Source organism: Streptopelia decaocto, assembly GCF_964273445.1.
Source record: "Streptopelia decaocto genome assembly, chromosome: 1".
NCBI lineage: Eukaryota > Metazoa > Chordata > Aves > Columbiformes > Columbidae > Streptopelia > Streptopelia decaocto.
The window spans coordinates 28,165,307-28,184,334 of NC_138663.1; the positions used below are offsets into that span (position 1 = coordinate 28,165,307).

The window sequence follows — 19,028 nt, forward strand, 5'->3', positions numbered from 1 at the left end:
AGTTATCTCAAGCACTTTGCACTATTTTTACACAGAATAAACAGTGTCATCTGAAATCACAATAATTGTAAAATCACTGGGCACTGTAAATTAGCCAAGAAAAGATATTTGGATTAAAATAAAACAAAAAGAACAGTTCTAAAAGCAGATTATCTTCTTCTTATTGGGGAAAAAAGTCCCATACCCAGACTCCATAATTTATACTATGCAAATTATCCAGTTACTTAGCCAGTAGGAAAGGAGAACCTCCAAATCTTAAATATATAGTCATGTAAAAATGTCAGCAGCAAAATACAGAAAATGGGTTAAAAAAATATAAGTTTATTTATATTTCAATAAACCAAAATGCAATAAAGAAGAATGTAGTAAATTAATAGTGGGCACAAGAACATGCAAAATTTTTTAATCCGTACAGAGCTGAATGAAGCATCTCGTTCTCTGAAGAACCACTCTTATCAGGGGGGTGTTTCATGGAGGAGAAAGAGGCAATTGAAGCTAGGAGATGATGGATAGCAATGACCTTTCTATCTGTAAAACATGGGCATGTTTTAGGTATTTAATCTTGAGAATTGGATTATTATTAATCAATTATTCATGACAATTTGAATCTATGGTAGATGTTTTTTGTTTTCTTAAATATCACATAGCTAAGGTCCTGCTTGTGAACCGGAAAGGAGATTAAATCCTCACAAGCAAATAGTGCTCGAGACTGGCATTTTCTTCCTCCCTAAACATTGCTTCCCCTACATAACACCACACATTGATGGTAACCTAGTACCCTCTATAAAAATTGTGCCAAAATATTCTCTAATCCACGTTTATAGCCTGTTTTTTTGTTGTTTTTGTTTGTTTGTTGTTTTGATTTTATTTGATTTTTTTTTTTTTTAATGTGATGGAACAAACAAGCAACCAAAAAAAAATCCACCCCAGAAAAACATCTTTCCCAAAAGAACAAAGCCAGACACTGTGGCTCCTATGGCTTCATTCCTACATCCACGGGCTACCCTGCTGCACGTTTTAACATTCACTCTTTTTCACTTGCCAAAGGTGAGTGATAACACAAGCAGAACATCTCCATTACAGGCCACCAGACCACACAATGAAAATAAGCAAAAGGTGTTTGCAGATATTTAAAATGCACTGCTGAAAAAGAAGGAAAAGCAGATGGAGCTATTCTAAGGCTAAACTCTTTTGAAAGGCAGAAGCTCTACAGCCTGAAATACAAAATATGTGTGTGTCTATGAAGAGAAAGGGATAGGTCTCAGTATTTCTTTGAAGAATACCTGAGACGAAAAATACAGAGGTTATCCCGACTTAGGTAACCGCAATGGAAAAGAGACTCCCTCTCACTCAGGTTTTCAAATTTAAAGATATGGATAGCAATGGCCACCTTGTGAAGTGTAAAGCCAATTTAGCAAACCTAAAACCAACAAATATTTGGCAGTTACTCCTGTTCTCAAATACTCTGTTAAAAAATTTACACCTTATTTCTAGTCTAACTGAACCTTCAGACATTACATCTAGTTCTCCCTTTGTCTGCTACGGTTAAAGAATTGTCTTACCAAGTTTCTGCTCATTGTGGTATCGTGCTTCTCAGGGACTCGGCAAGCCCCTCTTTACCCGCCTTGCTAACAATAAACAGATTGAACTCCAGGAGTTTTTCCACAATAAGGCATGTTTTCAACTACTCCAGTCATTCCTAAGATATTTGTGGTTCTCCCCTGACCCTTCTCCAGCTGAACACACTATTCCAGTAACAGTTATGCAAGTGCATTAACAATTAATACAGAAAGGTAATAACCAATTTCTTGTTTAGCTCTCCCCTGTTTATATGTCAGTATACAATAACCTTATGAAGCAGTAGTGCACTGGAAGCTAATATTCCTCTACCATGACTCTCAAACTCTTTTCAAAAATGATTAATTCCTTGGTTCAAGCTTCCGGTAAGATTAGCCATTCAGCCAGGATATTATGAAAGTTTTCATTCCGGGGACAAGAGATGCCCCAAAGGAGGTGGGGAAAGGGCTAATCTGGGGGAAATCTCATCATCTAGAGATGAAAAAAAGGCAACTTGACAAAAGGACTGCAAGGGCAAGGTGAACTGAAAACGCCTTTACTGTGGAAAATGAGGGCAGCATTTTAGTTTATTGATGTTGCCTGGTAAACTGAGTTCACAAGTGCAAATGAGAAATCATACATAATGAAGTCATTACAGAGTCTCTAACACTGGACTTCATTGTTGGTGTGCCAGTAAAACTGACTGATTAATCTTCTTCCATATAACAGCAGAATAAAACAGCTGCAAACAAGGAAAATCTTGGAAATTAAATGTTGGAAACATTTATAAAGTGAAAACTAAGGCTAACACAAATGGAGTATGTATCAACTGTGGGGGTGGAAAACAATCTGCATGGGAAAAAAAAGAACTGAATCATTAAGACAGGGGTGAATTGTTGTTAATATCTGAGAAAATTAAAGTATGCACTGTCTAAAACAATTTTAAAATTTTCTTTAGAAACAGTTTTGAAGTAGACTGTAATGATCAAAACACTGTTTATTTCTAACCTAAAGCTTCTTTCAATATGCAATATATTGCAAACTTTAGTGGAGTAATAGATCTGGTTGAATCAGCCATTCTGAGCTACAATGCTTGTCATTTAAGGTGAAATAACCAAGTAACATTTGTGATAAACAAGCTTCTCTTTGCTGTACTTTTTCTATTTTTCAAACTTTAGTTAATAGGTAGAACACGTAGTAACATTTTTGCAAGGTACAAGAAGTACTTGTAATTGAAGCAAACACTGTTTCTGAAGTTTTTTTTTAAATAGAACAGACTCTCCTACTCAGAGCCACAGCCCACCCTCTCCAAAACAAAGCATACACACAGAAAACTTAAATATATCTATATCTAAAAAAAAAAAAAAACAAAAAAAAAAACAAAAAACACAACACATGAAGCTACTTCAATTTTTCACATTTTCACATTTTTTTTGTTTCTTCCATCTAGAAGACTTTGGTCTTAAAGGTTAAAAAAAAAACCATGTTAATTTGAAAGAAAGAGAGGTTTGCATCATAACAGCTACTCAAACATGTATTGTAACAAAGCCACTACTATACAAAACACTGTTTAAAGACTAGGAGTTTCAGAAACTTATAGTTTCCACCTAAATTTGCTTTTCACAAAGTCAAAGGTAAAACTATTAGTGACTCCAGGAGAAGCACAGTTATTCACACTGCAGCAGTGCATCACACATACATACTTACCTCAAAAATGTATCCTATCTTCACCTTTTTTCCTGTTACTTTTTTTAATTCAGTTAACCTTCCCATCACAGAGACATATAATTGCATGTAACTGTCAACTCAGTTTACCCCTCCTTCATTGCCAAGGACTTGCAAAACCTGCTGCAATTTCTAATATACGTTGAAAAAGTTACCTTTTCCTCTCCTGCTTCCCCAGCGCAGCTGCTGCAGTATGTTAGATTAGAGAAAGCAGAGCTCCACCCTACTGTCCTTGGTCTTTTCCTCCATAGTTCAGGCACACTGCTAACTGCTACGAAACAAATCTGCTTTCCCACAGGTCTGGGAATAAAGAAGCCTCTAGGAAGATGGAATGAGGAGGAGGCCACTCCAAAAGCAGCAGATGCCATATGTACCTTCCCAGGTCCCCCACACAAACACAAAGCAATTGCTTGTCCAGGGATAGTCCAAAATAATAATCTTTTGGGATTAAGTAAACTCTCAAACTGTGCAGGAAAATTCTCCCTCTATAGCCCTTTAAGATTTTTTTCTAAATTGTCAGATGAATATCTGACATGATAAACTCAAGTTAAGGGATCTAGATTACTATTCAATACCTTAAAGGTATACATATTTACTGGGATTCATTATTTAGAAAAAAAGGATTAACTGAGATTTGAAAAGAACTTTAAATGCTAACACAATGTTCAGAAAAAGTTGATTGCATAGATAAGATTAAAAACAAAACAAACAGATAGCTCCAGAGAAAATCACCAGTTACGACAACTGACAGATTCAGAAATATCAATGTACCCACTGGGTATCGTGTAGTACGTGCGGAGTGTAAAGACAGGATGACCCTGAAGTGTGTGGTCAGACAAGGATCCCAGAGGGCTGGAGCACCACTCGGCATTTAGTCCATTTGCTTTCTGAATACTCCCTATAATTAGAGCACAGTTTCTCATGCTGCCCCTCCCTTGAGCAACTCACTTCCAAGCATTCACAGAGTTTTAAAGTAGTATTAGCTCTGGCAATTGACAGAAATATTTTTGCCTCAGGAGGGTGCAATTCTGGATGATCATTTGGACAGCATATGATCTTCAATTCAAGACTGAAAAATGAGAGTAACCTTGCATACCTTTTGGGGTTTTAAAGCATCCAAGACATGCACTCGGAATGCAGACTTGTAGAAGCTAATTTTTAAAAAAACACAGTTCAATAGCATAGGCCTAAACCCTTGTCTTACAGCATTCTTCTAGTTTTGAAAGAAGTAACTACTTTAAGATTCAAAACTCTTGACAAATTTACACCTGACCGGTACTCATTGCATCTGGGAGCAACTGCTCTCAGTTTACCATTTAAATGTATAACCTGAGAAATCAAAAACAATGATACCTCCTAATACAGTTGCATACTGCAGCTCATGTGCCTACTAAATATACAGATCTCATTAAGAACAATAAGAGGAAAATATGACATTAACACTTTAAAATGTAGATGCCGGAGAGGTCTGTATTATACTGCACCACTCAAATCACACCTTTCTTTGATCTCACTGCTTATGTATGCTGACAGAAGTCATTCCGGGAAATAAATTTGGTAGACATGCATTATAGTTGCAACACAATTGCATTTGACACACATTTAACTAAGTCAACAGGCAGTATCCCCTTGCACTGTGAAAGCAAGCCTAAATGGCAGCAATTTGTTCTGGAAATACTTACTTCTGATGAGGTCACCATCAGTGCGATTTTCCCAGACGGACTGGTCTTGTATCTCTGGTTGTATACTTTGGTTACTGGAAGGCTGTTTTATGTCTTTAACTCCTGCCCCGGTACTGTCTTGGTCAGTTTTTTCTAAGTCAAAAGAAAAGATATTAGTTTCTATGGTATTTTTCCTTTACATGAACAAAACTTACCTTTCAAAATTAAAACCAAAAGAGCATAAAATATAACTTGTCTCATGTAGTTTCCTTAGAAATAATTCCTATGAATTTTCAATTTGTTTCTTGTCCAGATCAAAATAATTCCTCTTTAAGATAAAGACTTCTTGTACTGTGTTTAATCATACCAAATAATACACAACAAGTTTTGTATCAGCAAATTACATTCGAGTTTGTTTATATTTATTTACCTTCCACAACATCTTTGGACAAAAATTCAAAATGCTATGTCACACCAAAAAACCATTGGGTTTGCCCAGGTTCATGTGGCTCTGGCATATAAAAGCCACAAGAATTCCACAAAAGTCTGTTCTCCATTAGTTACAGCTGAACGCATAATTAAGGACAAATATTGAAACTTCAAAACTTATTAGTACAGAAATTCAGAATTTTTTTATAACACAATTACCATTTTTTTGTTGAAAAAAATAGCTTTTAGAAGTCATTGCTGAATAAAAGGCAACATTTAGACTATGATGAAAGGAAAAATGATTTCTTCTCTCCAAGTATTTAAAAGATGTAGGGAAACTTCCATGGTAAGGTTATCTGAGGGATTCTTAAGCTTATTTCACAAGATAGCAGATCTTGTTGTTTTGATTATTTTGCCAGTTAACACACACAGACCTGCATTTTCTCAAAGCAAAGTGGCAGCTTTCATTTTTGCCGTCATTATTTTTTTAATAGACAAATTCACAGATAAAAATCTTTCTTGATTGCTACAGGTTTTTCCTACTGGCATTCGAGGAATATCCAGATCTGGAATTACTTTGTTCATTATTCGCAATGACAAATTATCAGTTTATTTCACTTACTAGAGGGATCTGTAAAACACTAAATATTTTAAGTCTTGAGTATTTTTTGAGTATGCGTAGAACATTTAATATTTATAGTAAATCTAAACGAGCAACTGTTGAAAAGTCTGTTCACTCCATTTATTTGTTTCAAACAAGAATGTGTTTATAAACCACTTATCACAATGTAACGATACCATGTCCTCTAGTAAAGCAATGATTCCAGTCCCAAGACACAGAAAAATCACTTATTGCTACTGTGACATATTAAAGGTTAGTTTCTTTATGTAACTAACAGCAGTTTGATTTTAAATCCTAACTTTCTGCCTTTGTTATCCACCCTATTAAACTGAGGTATTGAACATCACTCAAAATAATATATGCCATATTGTATGTATAGTAGCATGTGCCTTCAAGCACTGTTGCTCCCCTTCTATTAATTTCCTCTGAAATGTCTGACCCAACTACCTCTGCGGTACTTATTTCTCAGTGCTCCCTCCCATCATTTCTTCAACAACTTGTGAATATTTCCTCAAGCCCATCCTGAGATGAACTGTTTCACTGCGATTTATATAAAGTTACTGAAGTTATTGGGAAGATTCCATTGACTTCAATGAGTTTTGGATCTTGCCCTGATGACTTAATCTCACCTAGATACTCCTTCTAGCCAAAAACAAGAAAACCCACATGGATTTTTTTCAACCCCTTTGACAGACATTAGATACAAATTATTTCTACCTTATATCTATCAGATACAAATCCTGATGTATTGAAGTACGATGATTTCACCTGTGTTGTTCAGTATTAGGTGCAAATGTGTTTCAAAAGTGCCTTGAAATGGGCTGAATGAAAGTAAGTAGTGTCCTGGAGAGATGTAGTGTAAAAGCACTCGTCTTTCCACATAGAGTAAGCTTAAATGGGCTATTTTAAGAGATTTTGCTCTTAAATTACTGCAGTAACAACACCAAGATTACAACAATATCTACCTGGTAGTGGCAGTACAAAACTGCAGAGTTACTGTATACAATTTCCTTGTATAGGATATGACATTTCGGAGCCTTACTATTTCATGTAGTAAACAATGAACGGCTCTAAGGAAATATTAATGCTAATATTATGGGACCCTCAGTGTCCTAGATTATATTTTTATCTAGGAAGTCTGAAGCAGTGCAGAATACAATCAGTCATCATTATTCATAGGGATTTACTTTTTATTCTTCTGCTTGTTTTAGGTTCAGTATCTTTCTCTCTCTCATTTTTTTTTCTAGGTAGTTTGTATGTGTAATTTTCATGTTTACTTTTATTATTCTAGCTGGATATGGTAAACAGCCAGTCAAAACCACATAAATGATATTAACAGTTAAAAAGAAAGAAGAAAGAGTCACTATTAAAAAGTAAAAATTAAAAAAAAAAAATCAGTGTTGCAATTGAACAGCAAACAATTTTAATAGGAAGTTTACAACAATTAACATTAATTACCTGTTCTTTGACCTATTGAATTCAAGTGAAGACTTTGTCATTAATGTGCATGACAGCAACTTACACCATTAAACATGTGTTTGGTGTTTTCTTTGCACAGAGCAGCCCATCTCTGGGCAGATGCTGCTCTGTGGCTGTAGTGGGCTGACCCCAGGCAGCAACCAAGGACCACACGGCCACTCCTTTAATCCCCAGCCCCCCATGGGACAATGGGAGAGAACAGAAAGAGCATGAGTGAAGGAATTCATGGGTCAAGATATAGTTCAATAAGTGAAGGAAAGAAGAAGAAGGAAAAAAAAACAAGTGATGCAAGGGCAATCACTCACCACCTCCCATAAGCAGAACAATGCCAAAACCAGTCTCTAAGCAATAGCTGTCTCCCTCAAGCAACAGCTACCTCCCCCAAAACCTGTTCCCCTCAGTTTTTATTGCTGAGCATGACATTATATAGCATGGAATATCCCTCTGGTCAACCTGAGCCAGCTGTCTGGGTTGTGTCCCCTCTCAAGCCCCCGCCCACCCCCAGCCTACTCGCTGGTAGAGTGGGAAAAGAAAAAACCTTAATGCTGGGCAAGTGCTGCTCAGCCACAGACAAGCCACTGGTGTGCCATCAACCTTGGTTTAGTCACACATCCCAAACACAGCACCACAGGAGCTGCTATGAAGAAAATTAACTCCATCTGAGCCAGACTTAGCATGATGGGTCTTTAGAAAACATAGACCATAAACCATTTGAGATTTTTTCATACATCCTTTTTGATGCATCAGAACACTAAAAATATACAAACACTGGTGTCCTGACTGATTATTTGGATTTTTTTCTAGAATGTGCACCAGGTCTCAGTTTTAGTATGAAGGAATGTCTTGATTATTCCCTATAATACATAGCTGATGATGGGATCATAACACTTTTTTTTTAACTCTGAAAGTGCAACTACAACATAGCAACTACAACAACTAATCATAACATGAAGACAGCCTCAAGAATACTCTTAAGTCTGTGTTGCGTTGATGTCATTATTTTTGTGTTAGGTGCATAAGTATAATGGTAACAGTTTACAAGTCCAGTAAGAACTGAAACAAAACCTTTAATCTTCTGTGATGTGCCATGCTTGTGGCAGAGCAGCTTTAATAAAGCCTACAGCTGGCACAAATACTAATGGCTGGATCTGGCCATAGACAGATACAGCTTTTTTCTATTGCATCTTCAAATAAATTTATAACAGTTCTCTGTTTCAATCAAGCTTAACCTTAAGAACTTTCATGTAATATTTCCATAGTATTTTAGCTTCTACTTCCTTTTGTATACCCTTCTATTCTCATGTGACTAAACTCCAAAACTGACAGCCAAGAAGTAAAAGAGATGCTCTTCCTAGCAGTGGGAAGAAAAGACTCATTATGTTCTAAGTCTTGCAGCGCTGAGGTAGAAATACAACCCCTCTTCAAAACCGCAGTAAGTTACTCTAGGTCATGTCACAAAAGCCACATAGTCTTCTTACCTATCACCATGCAGCACCCACACCAGCAACCTTTGTGCCTACGTACCTCTCCTAAACTAACAGTAGTCCCTGAGCTGAAGAGCTTCTAGCCAAAAGCCCCGCGGGAGTGACACCCGCACAGAGTACCCTGTGATTTACCCTGAAGGTAAGCATGGGCACAAACTCTACCTGTGTAGAGATTAATGCAAGTTTAAGGTTTAAATAAGGAAGAGACACAACATGCTGGTAAAATATAGAATTGAGTTACCAACCAAAATCATAGCTATATTACAGACAACTGGTAAGCCGCTTTGTGAAAAAAATTGAAAATTTTAATCACATCTCAAAATTGCTCTTTAATTAATTAAGTGAATGAAGTGAACTCCTAACTTTTTGTCATTTGGAATTATTGAAATATATATAAATCACTTTTATAGTACATATATTAATTTTATCATAATCTTGCTATGTTTATTTTTAAAATTACACAGCAATACATGTATTTCATAGAATCAAAACTAGTTTTCACCATTGAGACTATTGTAACACTGATTATTAACTCCTTTTTTAGTTTGGAGCATGTGCTTCTGGCTACGTGTATTTTCTTGCATCATGACAAAGACACTCTACAAGACTCCACCAACAGAATAGTGTCAGCAGTCTGGGTCAGCAACAAGGCTACTATTACAATAGCCCTATCAAAAAGGAAGTTTAACAAATAGCCAGAACTGTCAAGAAAGACTTAGATATAGTTAGGCAAGAAGGGTATACAACGCAATCTCTCCAGATCCCTTCCAATCCTGTCTTCGATGCCTTTATAAAGTTGCTGGGATACAAATCAAACTAATTCCTGAAAATTTCTTAGAACATCCCAGTGAAGTATCCCTCTTTTCAGAGCTATATTTATTTGTTCTCTATGATAATGTAGAGCATATTGAGTGGACATCAAACTACTACACAAAACTGATAGAAAATATAAAAAATATAGGTAATGGATGTACATTTGCAGGACACACCTCAAAAAGCTCAAGTCTTTAACAAATAAACAACTTTTCTTCTGCAAGTGCTTGCCCATTTGTACACTCCCACTCCAGCTGCCCCCACAAGCACTGGTCCATCTCTTGACTTTACTCAGAAATGGGTCTCAGCATGTTCAAATGTGGCATCGTATCTTAACGCATCAGTAACTACATAATATTGAATCTCTGAACATGCAAAGAAAATGGCGACAAGTGTCCACATGAAGTGGGTTGCATGTCCTCAGAGTGTGATAGGCGTCTTCTTTCTATTCATTAGATGACGCATAAGCCTACATACAGGCTCAGTCATCTCTTCCAAGCATGTGAACTATAGAAGTACTCAACGAGCAACAGGACAAACTGGACTTGAGAAACAGGTTTGGAGTTTGTCTATTGACACAGCAACACTGCAGATGTAAAATGATTGAAAAATCCTGTTGCTGCAACAATAGACAGCTTTGTTGCTATGTCACATTCATTTTCTGATCACCAACAATGTGGTGGATTGCACCAAATAACAAGTAAAGCAAAAGCTACTGCTGGGAAAAGCTTGTGGAAATCTGAGGGCACCGGTCTCATAAAGGAGAGAAGGACAGGCAGAATGGACTGGCACAGTGGAGTCATTGTGATCTCCAAAAATGCAGTCAGAAGCAGTCCAACAGTTTTACTGTTTGAGGGTAGAGGAATGATGGAAGCACAGGACAAAGGTTGCTTAGGCACCTAAATTTGACCTAGGTGCTGGGATGTAAACACGAATCTTTGGAAGGCCTGAGTTATCCCTGAACAAGCAGACACAGATTTAAATATACACGTGCAAAGCTCAAACCACCCTAAACAGAATTTTGTTCTTCAAGGAAAAGAGAAATTAAAAAAAAAAAAAATCTAGGGGGAATAAAAAAGTTGAAGAATGTTTCCAAAAGGAAAGATAACAAAACGATTCTCTGTCTCAAGCCTCCAGCCGCTGGAAGGGATTGGAGAGCATGTGGCAAACACTGCATTTCTAACACATTTCCTTTGTTCATTAATATCCTCGCTGGCAAGGAACCACTGAGGATACTATTTCCTAATGAAAATTCCACTGTTCACAACAATAACACAAAGGAACCACAATAATACCAGGTTTCACAATGCAACCATTAACAGGAACACCCACCAGCTACTTCATGAAATGCCTAAAACTTTCAGGCATTTCACATAACCAGTAGGTTCAACTGTGCTATTCATGTAACAGAATGCCTATTCCAGTTCATGATTTGCCTCATTTCATTAATGACTGGTTGTACAACCTAATTAAAATTGATAATCCAAAAATTATGGAGTTGGAAGACTCCATTTACATGTTTGATTGTTTTAAATCAAAAATAACTAATTTGTTTTTATTTCGTTTCAGTGGCTTTTACTTAGATGTCTCATTGCAACTTTCAATGGCCTCAAAAATGGCACTAAAAAAATAAGCCTTTGAAAATTACAGCAATTCAATTGAACTTATTGGAAAGCTCTTACACAGAATTTTCCAGGTGCAAGCTATGGAACAACTATGAATCTACTACAAGTTTGACAGCCCTGGACAAATTTAAGTCAAGATAAATTAAAAATTACTAGCAATATGCAAATAGGTACTCTGCACTATTAAAAGCATTAAAAAGTTCAAATACATAAGTGAAAACATCTTTTCACAATAATCACACTAATAGTTACGTGATCAGTTATTAATTTATGTTATTCATGCTACAATGTTTCATATGGGTACAAAACTAGTTTCACCTATGTGCTAAGCTTTACTTGGTGGCTATGATGTATTAGCAACAGCATGGGCCAATAAAATTGAGCCTGTACAGTGCAAGAGTTGATTTTAAGGACAATTCCATATTACACAAGTTCCTGGGGCTTTCTACTTTGGACTAGCTCTCAGTTTTAATCTCAAAGACTGAAGGGTTACTAGTGGTTGGAGTATATTGGATTATTTTGTCCAAAAGGAATCCAGTCAAGGTCACTCCCCAGGATCATTCCACTATGCAAACCAAAGCGGGGGCAAATAGGGGATTCATTTCAAAACTGCACTGCTGATCCAAATGAAAACACCAGCATAACACACTCATTGCTGAATGCTACTTATTAGGAAAAAAAAACCAAGTGTTTAAAACAAAGAGAAATATAACTTCTGAGGGCCTGGAACATTTGAGAATAATTATTCTGATATAAAATTAGCCTATGAGATGGAACAAAAGTATTTCAAATTTGATGCAAGACCTTTACAGTCAATTCGATGAAATACAAGTCTATCACACCCATGTGGACATGAATCACTTTACTGGAACGGCATGCACGTGAAACTGAAAGCAGAAGTATGTTTTTATGACAAACCAGAGTTAGGCATTTTATGAAGGTTTTAAGTATTTTAGTCAGTAACGTTCAAAAAATGTCTCAGTACTGACAGACAGTGATGAAACAAATTAACACAGATTCACTCAACTCTTGTAAGATTGCAAGTAGGAACACAAATGTAGAGTAAGTATCTGCTAAGTTTGAGCAATCTGAGTGCACTGGTTAACGGTTAAAATAAAAATCCATTACTCATAACACTGAGGCACTGCTGGTAAAGTGCAATAATTATGGTGATATTAATCGTTGTTGCCTGAAGAATGTTCAAACACCCCCTGCAGTAAGTCTTCTGTCACCCCATCTCATCTAGTCAGCACGTTCCTTTAGTGATCCTCATCATGAAAACACTTGAACACAGAAAACATGAAGAGGTTTGAATCATGTTCTTGAAAAAGAGAACATGCTCTTTGTACACTTCTGAATGGAAGTATTAGTTGCTGAATATGGTTTCTTCAGATGCCAAATCAGAACTGCATCTCCATCCAGCAACAGTGACATGATTTGAACCAGAGGGAATGGTCACTTATAGAACTTGACCCTTAATATTTCTACTAGACTTCTCCATCCTCCTTCCCCACCCAATTAAAAAAAAAAAAAAAAAAAAAAAAAAAGAAAAAAAAAGTAAATTCTAGTGGATTTCCATCATCTGAAGGGTCATTAGAAAGTTCTTATAGTTGAAGTGCAATTATCAGTCTCAATTTCATAATAGTTTTTTTGTTATTTTATTGATTTTCTTTCTAAATTGATAAAGCTAAATATTGTTCACTTGTTATTCTACGTTATGTGTAGTTACCAACAAACAAAGCATTCCAAATATTTTATAGGTGACAGCCTTACATGTTCTAAAATGTGGTCTGATTCTCTAAATATAGTTCCATGTTCATTGAATTTCTCTCTTATATTCCATGGTTTATTGAAATGTAGAGGATTTAAGGAAAAAAGTCTACCCATAGTCCAGGCAACAACCATGACATGACCTCTAACATACAAAACATTTTCCTTAAAGCAAAGGGGCTAATGGTCACTAATTGTCACATTCCTTGCTAAGGGAGATTATTTTGGTACCTGCTAGTGGAGAAAATACTTGATCACAGCCAAACTGAAGTGGTCCAAGCACAGAGATTACATCATTCATCAGCTACATTTACACAACACACAGGTAGAAGTAGTCATAATTTGATTCCAAGGCCTGTGGAGCTACAGGAGAAGAGAGATGGCATGACCAGGATCTTCAGCAAGGGTGCATGAGTAGAGCTACACTTTGGAAAGATGTGGCAAAAATTACCTAGGTGTTTGCAGAAATTAGATTAAACCTTTCATCCTGTAGTCTGTGCCTTAGACCACCAGACTCTGTTGGCACAGAAAATGGTTTAAAGACTGCAACTCAGTACTGACATTGCCACAGAAGAAGGTTCTACGATTTCATTTGCTCTCTCTGATAGCACACTAGTTGTGGAGGGTTGAAGTCCAATAATCTCACTAATATTTCTGCATTAATTAAAAAATGAACTAACAAGGAAGAACGGTGATGGAGGGGATGTTGAGAAAGCATGTTGGTTAAAGTGACACACAAAAATTCTTTTAAGTTGCGAAAGCCAGAGCATGTCACATCTGTAGGCCAAACTATGGCCCAACCCCACAGCCCACAACTGATGTATATCCCTGCAATCTGATTAAGCTTTATTACTTTTGTCTGGTTTATAATTAGGTTGTGGGATAGCTATTGGTTGAGTATTTAAAACTCAGTTGAAGTTTCTTTTCCTTTCATGGAAAAATACAATTCAGCTTCAGCATCTGAATGTATGATAGCAAGCAAAAGGAGCACTTTGAAGATTTGGATTTTTTTGATGATACCTCACAGAACTACAGAATAGAAGTTTGGTTTTATGGTATAAGGTAACTATATCGGTTAAAAAAAAATACAGAAAGCATATTAAAGTATGCTGTTACCAATCAAAAAATTATTTCTCATTAGAATGCACTTAACACTTTATTATATGTACAACCTAGCCTTTTTTTTTTCTGATTAAGGAATCTTTATTCCTAGGTGGACAGAGATTTCAAATATCTCACTGTAAATATATGGAGTCATCACATAAATATGATGAGGTGATTCTAAGTAAAGTAGTAATTATTTCAAATTATGGCAGATTTTTCCAAATACCTCGAGCCTATTTCCAGAAATAATATGAATTTCAATGACAGCTTTTAAAATTATCGCCAAATTCTAGAGAAGTCAGTGTACTTTTGCATGTCCTGATGGTTGTATAGAAAGAATAGGGGGTGTTGAAAGTCCCAGACATATTATCTTAGATCTTCAGTCCTGGAATATCTGGGCTACCTTACCCTGTAACCACACACTGCAAAGCTGACAACAGAAATGCTGGAATATAAACTGGAAATGTTATGAACTCACCTCTTCCTCTTTCCACCCCCATTTCCCCAACAGACTTAGGCTAGAAAAAAAGCAACAAATATCCACAGTTATCCTTGAATCTAAGTTCATTAGGATAAAAAGCTATGTATTTGAATGCTGAAATCTGTAAAAGAAAAAGTCTTGTTTTTCTGTGAGCCATACATACACTTTAAAATTGAGCACATGCCTTGAAAGGTGTGGCCAGTGAGCACATCTTAACTAATACATTACACTTGTTTGTACCTTACTGCCCTAATAAAATAACTTTATAAACCTCCACCTCAATAGCTGTGAGCTGTAATTGTGTGATTCAGACTTTCTATACATGTCTTGTCCATGGGCAGATCAATATTCATTTCCTTATTTTTCGTAAGAAGAAGAGCACGTATTGAAAATCTTACAAAATGGAATCACATAAGACTTTATTTCATAGTGAAAACTCAATTTAAAGTGGCACTGTAAGAATGAGACCACTTTCCAGGCAAGTTAGTTGACTGACATAAAACTTCAGTAACTTGGATGTATGGTCTACATGCAGAATTTAACCAGCGTGGCCACTTGATCACATGACAGATAAAAACAACACACTGAAAATAAACATGTATCACAGACACTGGTTTTTCTGGCAAAAGCATGATTCTAACAGTTCAGTTCTGCATGCTTGATCTTCTGTATCTAATCTTTTTTATTATTATTATTTTTACTGTTTAGAAGTTATGAGTCATTCACTAGGACAGAAGAAAACCCCAACAATAAGATAAGTATAAGCCAATTTAATGTGTCTCCCTGCCAGAACATTTTTTTAGTTAGCTACAGATACTTTCTGGTTTCTCAAACAAGTCTTCAACTTTGATTTCACATAGCTATTGATTTTCCAAGTTACAAAAACAGGACTGCATCTTTAATCCACAGTTGCACAACTGTATTACCAGGCTCCACTCCAGTTAACCACTTACAAATAAAGTTACAGTTTTTGAACAAGCTTATTTGTCTGTTCTTCAGAGACTTTAAAAACTCCTGTTGGAATTCTGGAAAACAAAGCTGTAACTGTAAACAAAAAACAATAATTGAGTCTCATCTTCACAGACCAGGACTCAGGAGGCAAACATATTTCCCTACTTTGAGGATAACCTGCAATATATGTTGTCAAACTTCCCTATATGAAGGTGATCGGAATATCAATGTATGCTGTGCAAATGCAAATATGACCTAACTTAAACAATTTTTCTTTAAGGTGAATGTACTTTTAAACTACCTTTTGAACAGCTGATATGAAGAAAGTTAATACTCTCAGAAACTGGTTTTAGCTGTAGCACCACAGAGTAATCTAAAAAAAAAAAAAAGCAAAGTGACCTCCAACCTGAACAACGCTCCTGCTCTTGGATCAACCTTTCTCAATTTACTGCAAGACCTGGAAAGAGAGCTTTACAGGAAAGAGCTTCTAAACACAAACACAGAGCTGAGAAGAAAGCAATTTTTAAGGAGCAGCATCTGCCTCTGAATGACTGCTTTTTTTCAAGTACTGAGAACCGGTGCTGACATCAGTGCATCTTTTTTTTTTTTTTTCGTTTTCTACATAGGAATTTCTGGTTAAAACAATAAAGAGGTGGAAGTGAAAGTGTTACAGAGTTGCACCAAAGAGAGGAGGTCGGGGGGAGGGTAAAGAAAAGAGGAGTTAAACCCACAAAACAAATCAGTAAATGTATCATTCAAATAAAAGGCGCAACAATTACAGAGAAACTTTAAAGCAACTCACCTCGAGGGAGAGAGATCAAAGAACTCTTTTCAGTCGGAGCTTGCTCTGGCCCTTCAGGCCCCGGGGGAAGAGGTTCTCTCACTTGGGACATCTGCCAGCTCTATCACCAAGTAATAAAGAGCGTGCACCCCCCTCCAACAAAACTAACACTCGACCCTGAAGGAACAAGCAAATGAAAAGGCTCGTTAATGTATTTTATGCAGAAAACTCACGGCTCGGGGGCGAGGGATTGAGGAGGGACAGCAATGAAGCGGCGGCAACTTTGCGGGGCGGCGGCGGGCGCGCCGCCCGCCCCCCGCGGCGAGCACCCGCGGGGCCGGGGGGCGGCGGCCGCGGGGCGGGGGCGGCGGCGGGCCGTTAGCCGGGCGGCCGCGGGGGGTGCCCGCGGGGGGCGCCCGGGGGGGCCAGAGGGGCCCCATCCGCCGCGGTGGAGCCGGCCGGCAGCGCGGCGCGCCCTACCTCCGCATTTCCTCCCGCTCCGCTGCGGCGCCCGGCCCTCCTCCGCGCCCCGGCCGCGGGAACGTCCGCGCCGCTCCCCGAGCCGCGGGAACGTCCGCGCCGCTCCCCGAGCCGCCGCCACTCCGCGTCCTCCGGCGGCTGCCGCTTCTCCCGCCGCCCGCCCCGCGCCCGCGGGCCTTCCCCCCGGGCAGGGGCGCGCACGCACTGGCACTCACACCCGTGTCCCCCCGCCGCCACAGTCACTCCTTCTCCATCATTTCCGGACGATGAAACATCCCACCCCGGCTGGCGGCGGCCGCGGCTCAGGGCGGCGGTTGTGCAGGTCCTGCCGCCCGCCAGCGAGGGGCCCGAGGGCCGGGCCGGGCTGAGCTGTGCGGGGCTGGGATCGGGGCCGCTGGGGGTGGCCGGTAGGGCGCCTCGCTGCCCCCTGCCCTCAGCCGGGCCTCCAGCCACAGAAATTCCCCCAGGAGGCTGAAACCCGTCAAGCAGAAATAGGGAAGAAGGGAAAATTAAAAAAAAAGCAAATCTGAAAGGGAGGCTTTCATGCCTGGACAGGGTTTGCAGCTGTAGCGCTTGGCAGCGGTGCAGGGGCACTTTTAATGGTGCAGCCGCCGACTCCGAAGTTGTTCGCTGCGGTTATTGTTTGTCTTCAACCAGTTGCGCCTCTGGAGCCGGGTGGGCAGGCACGTGAAACGCCGTAGGCCTCCACGCCTGTCCTCCAGGGCTTTCCACCCTCTCAAAGATCAGTTCCAACAAAACCTAACCCTCTCGTGTACCTTAACTGGCAACATACAGATATGTCTGTAAGAAGGGTTTCAAAGCGGGCATACAAAAAGGAAGGATAGAAGAAGCTTTTTTTCAAAAGTAAAGCCCCAGAGAACAAACTACTTCCTCCACTACCACCTGCCAAGTGGTCTTACCTGTGCTTTCTCTATATAAGAAATACATTTCTTTCCCATGGCACAGATTGACTTGATCATCAGCCTCATGATCCATTCTTGCCCACACCATGGAGTACTACTCCACATCATGGTTCTTGTGCATGCTAGTGTCCATAAGACACGTGCTTTACCTTGCTTATGCTGTCACAGTACATCACATTTCTCTATAGAAGTGTGCCCATGTTTAAAATGTAATTTACTTAAAACTTACAAGCAGATTTTTTATTAGTCAATGTACTTTACTAGTATATGTCACTACAGTGTACAACTGGATATCTTTTGGGAAACAAAAGTAGGAAGACAAAATACCCAAGTTATGAAATATCTACATGCTAACATAAGAGGAGATAACTGATGGATATTTATTTTGATGTCATAAATGCTAAGGAGTATGCTCTGGTATTAAAAGTGCACTTCTTAAAGTTTAGCATTTCCCTGCAATGCTGGCAAAACAAACAGGAGAGAGGATAAGTACCTGAGCAGGAGTCATTTCTGTGTGACATACCACCCACTCCAGGGCCTCCTCTTATTTCAGAAATCATTAATAAATTTTGCACCACTGTATGGGTTTATTATTGATCATTATTGGAGCAAAAGGTAACAGTGTGATACAATTCATAAGAAATGCTATTTAAGGTGCATATACTTTCCTCTGAGAAAATACAATAGTTTTTAAGAATTTCAGTAGCCTAAGATGTTCCTTGGTACAACATAATATTTCTTTAAACCTTTTCATGACCAAATGGAAAAAATGTGCTATGTGTGGAAGAAGCTATGGAAAAAATCCATTTCTGGCACACAAAATTATTAGTGTACTGCATAATAATAATATTGGTCTCAATATCAACACGTTTCATCTATGAAAACATTGCATAACTTTCCGTAGTTCCTTCTCACTGTCCTGGGGGCAGAGCAATTGAGACATAAGGTAGAATGACTTACCTAAGCTCCCAAGTGAGTCAGTAGCAGAAGAGATGTTATGACTCATACTCAACGTACAAGCTTGTGCTTTTCCCTCTGAAACTGGAAACATAGCAGAGAACAGTGGGAGGAGCAATAATTTAGCCAGCTACACCCTGCCTTCAAAATATTTCATTGGATAATAAATGCCTTTGAAGAACCGAT

General features: G+C 38.4%; 1 protein-coding gene across 5 annotated transcripts in view; it reads right to left on the minus strand.

Moving 5' to 3' along the window:
- Positions 1–18,964, minus strand: part of MDFIC (MyoD family inhibitor domain containing) — a 50,669-nt gene extending 31,705 nt beyond the window's left edge. The window contains exons 1-3 of one of the 5 annotated variants that reach the window (XM_082043388.1): positions 18,846–18,964; positions 16,504–16,659; positions 4,965–5,096 (exon numbers count right to left, since the gene is read on the minus strand). In XM_082043388.1, the coding sequence (XP_081899514.1) occupies positions 4,965–5,096; positions 16,504–16,594 (223 nt within the window). In that variant the 5' untranslated portion in view covers positions 16,595–16,659; positions 18,846–18,964. Of the gene's footprint in view, positions 1–4,964; positions 5,097–16,503; positions 16,660–16,962; positions 17,108–17,167; positions 17,313–17,509; positions 17,625–18,845 lie in introns of those variants that run through there. The other 4 variants (XM_082043392.1, XM_082043389.1, XM_082043391.1 and 1 more) reach the window with 4 other exon arrangements.
- Positions 18,965–19,028: the final 64 nt, after the last annotated feature.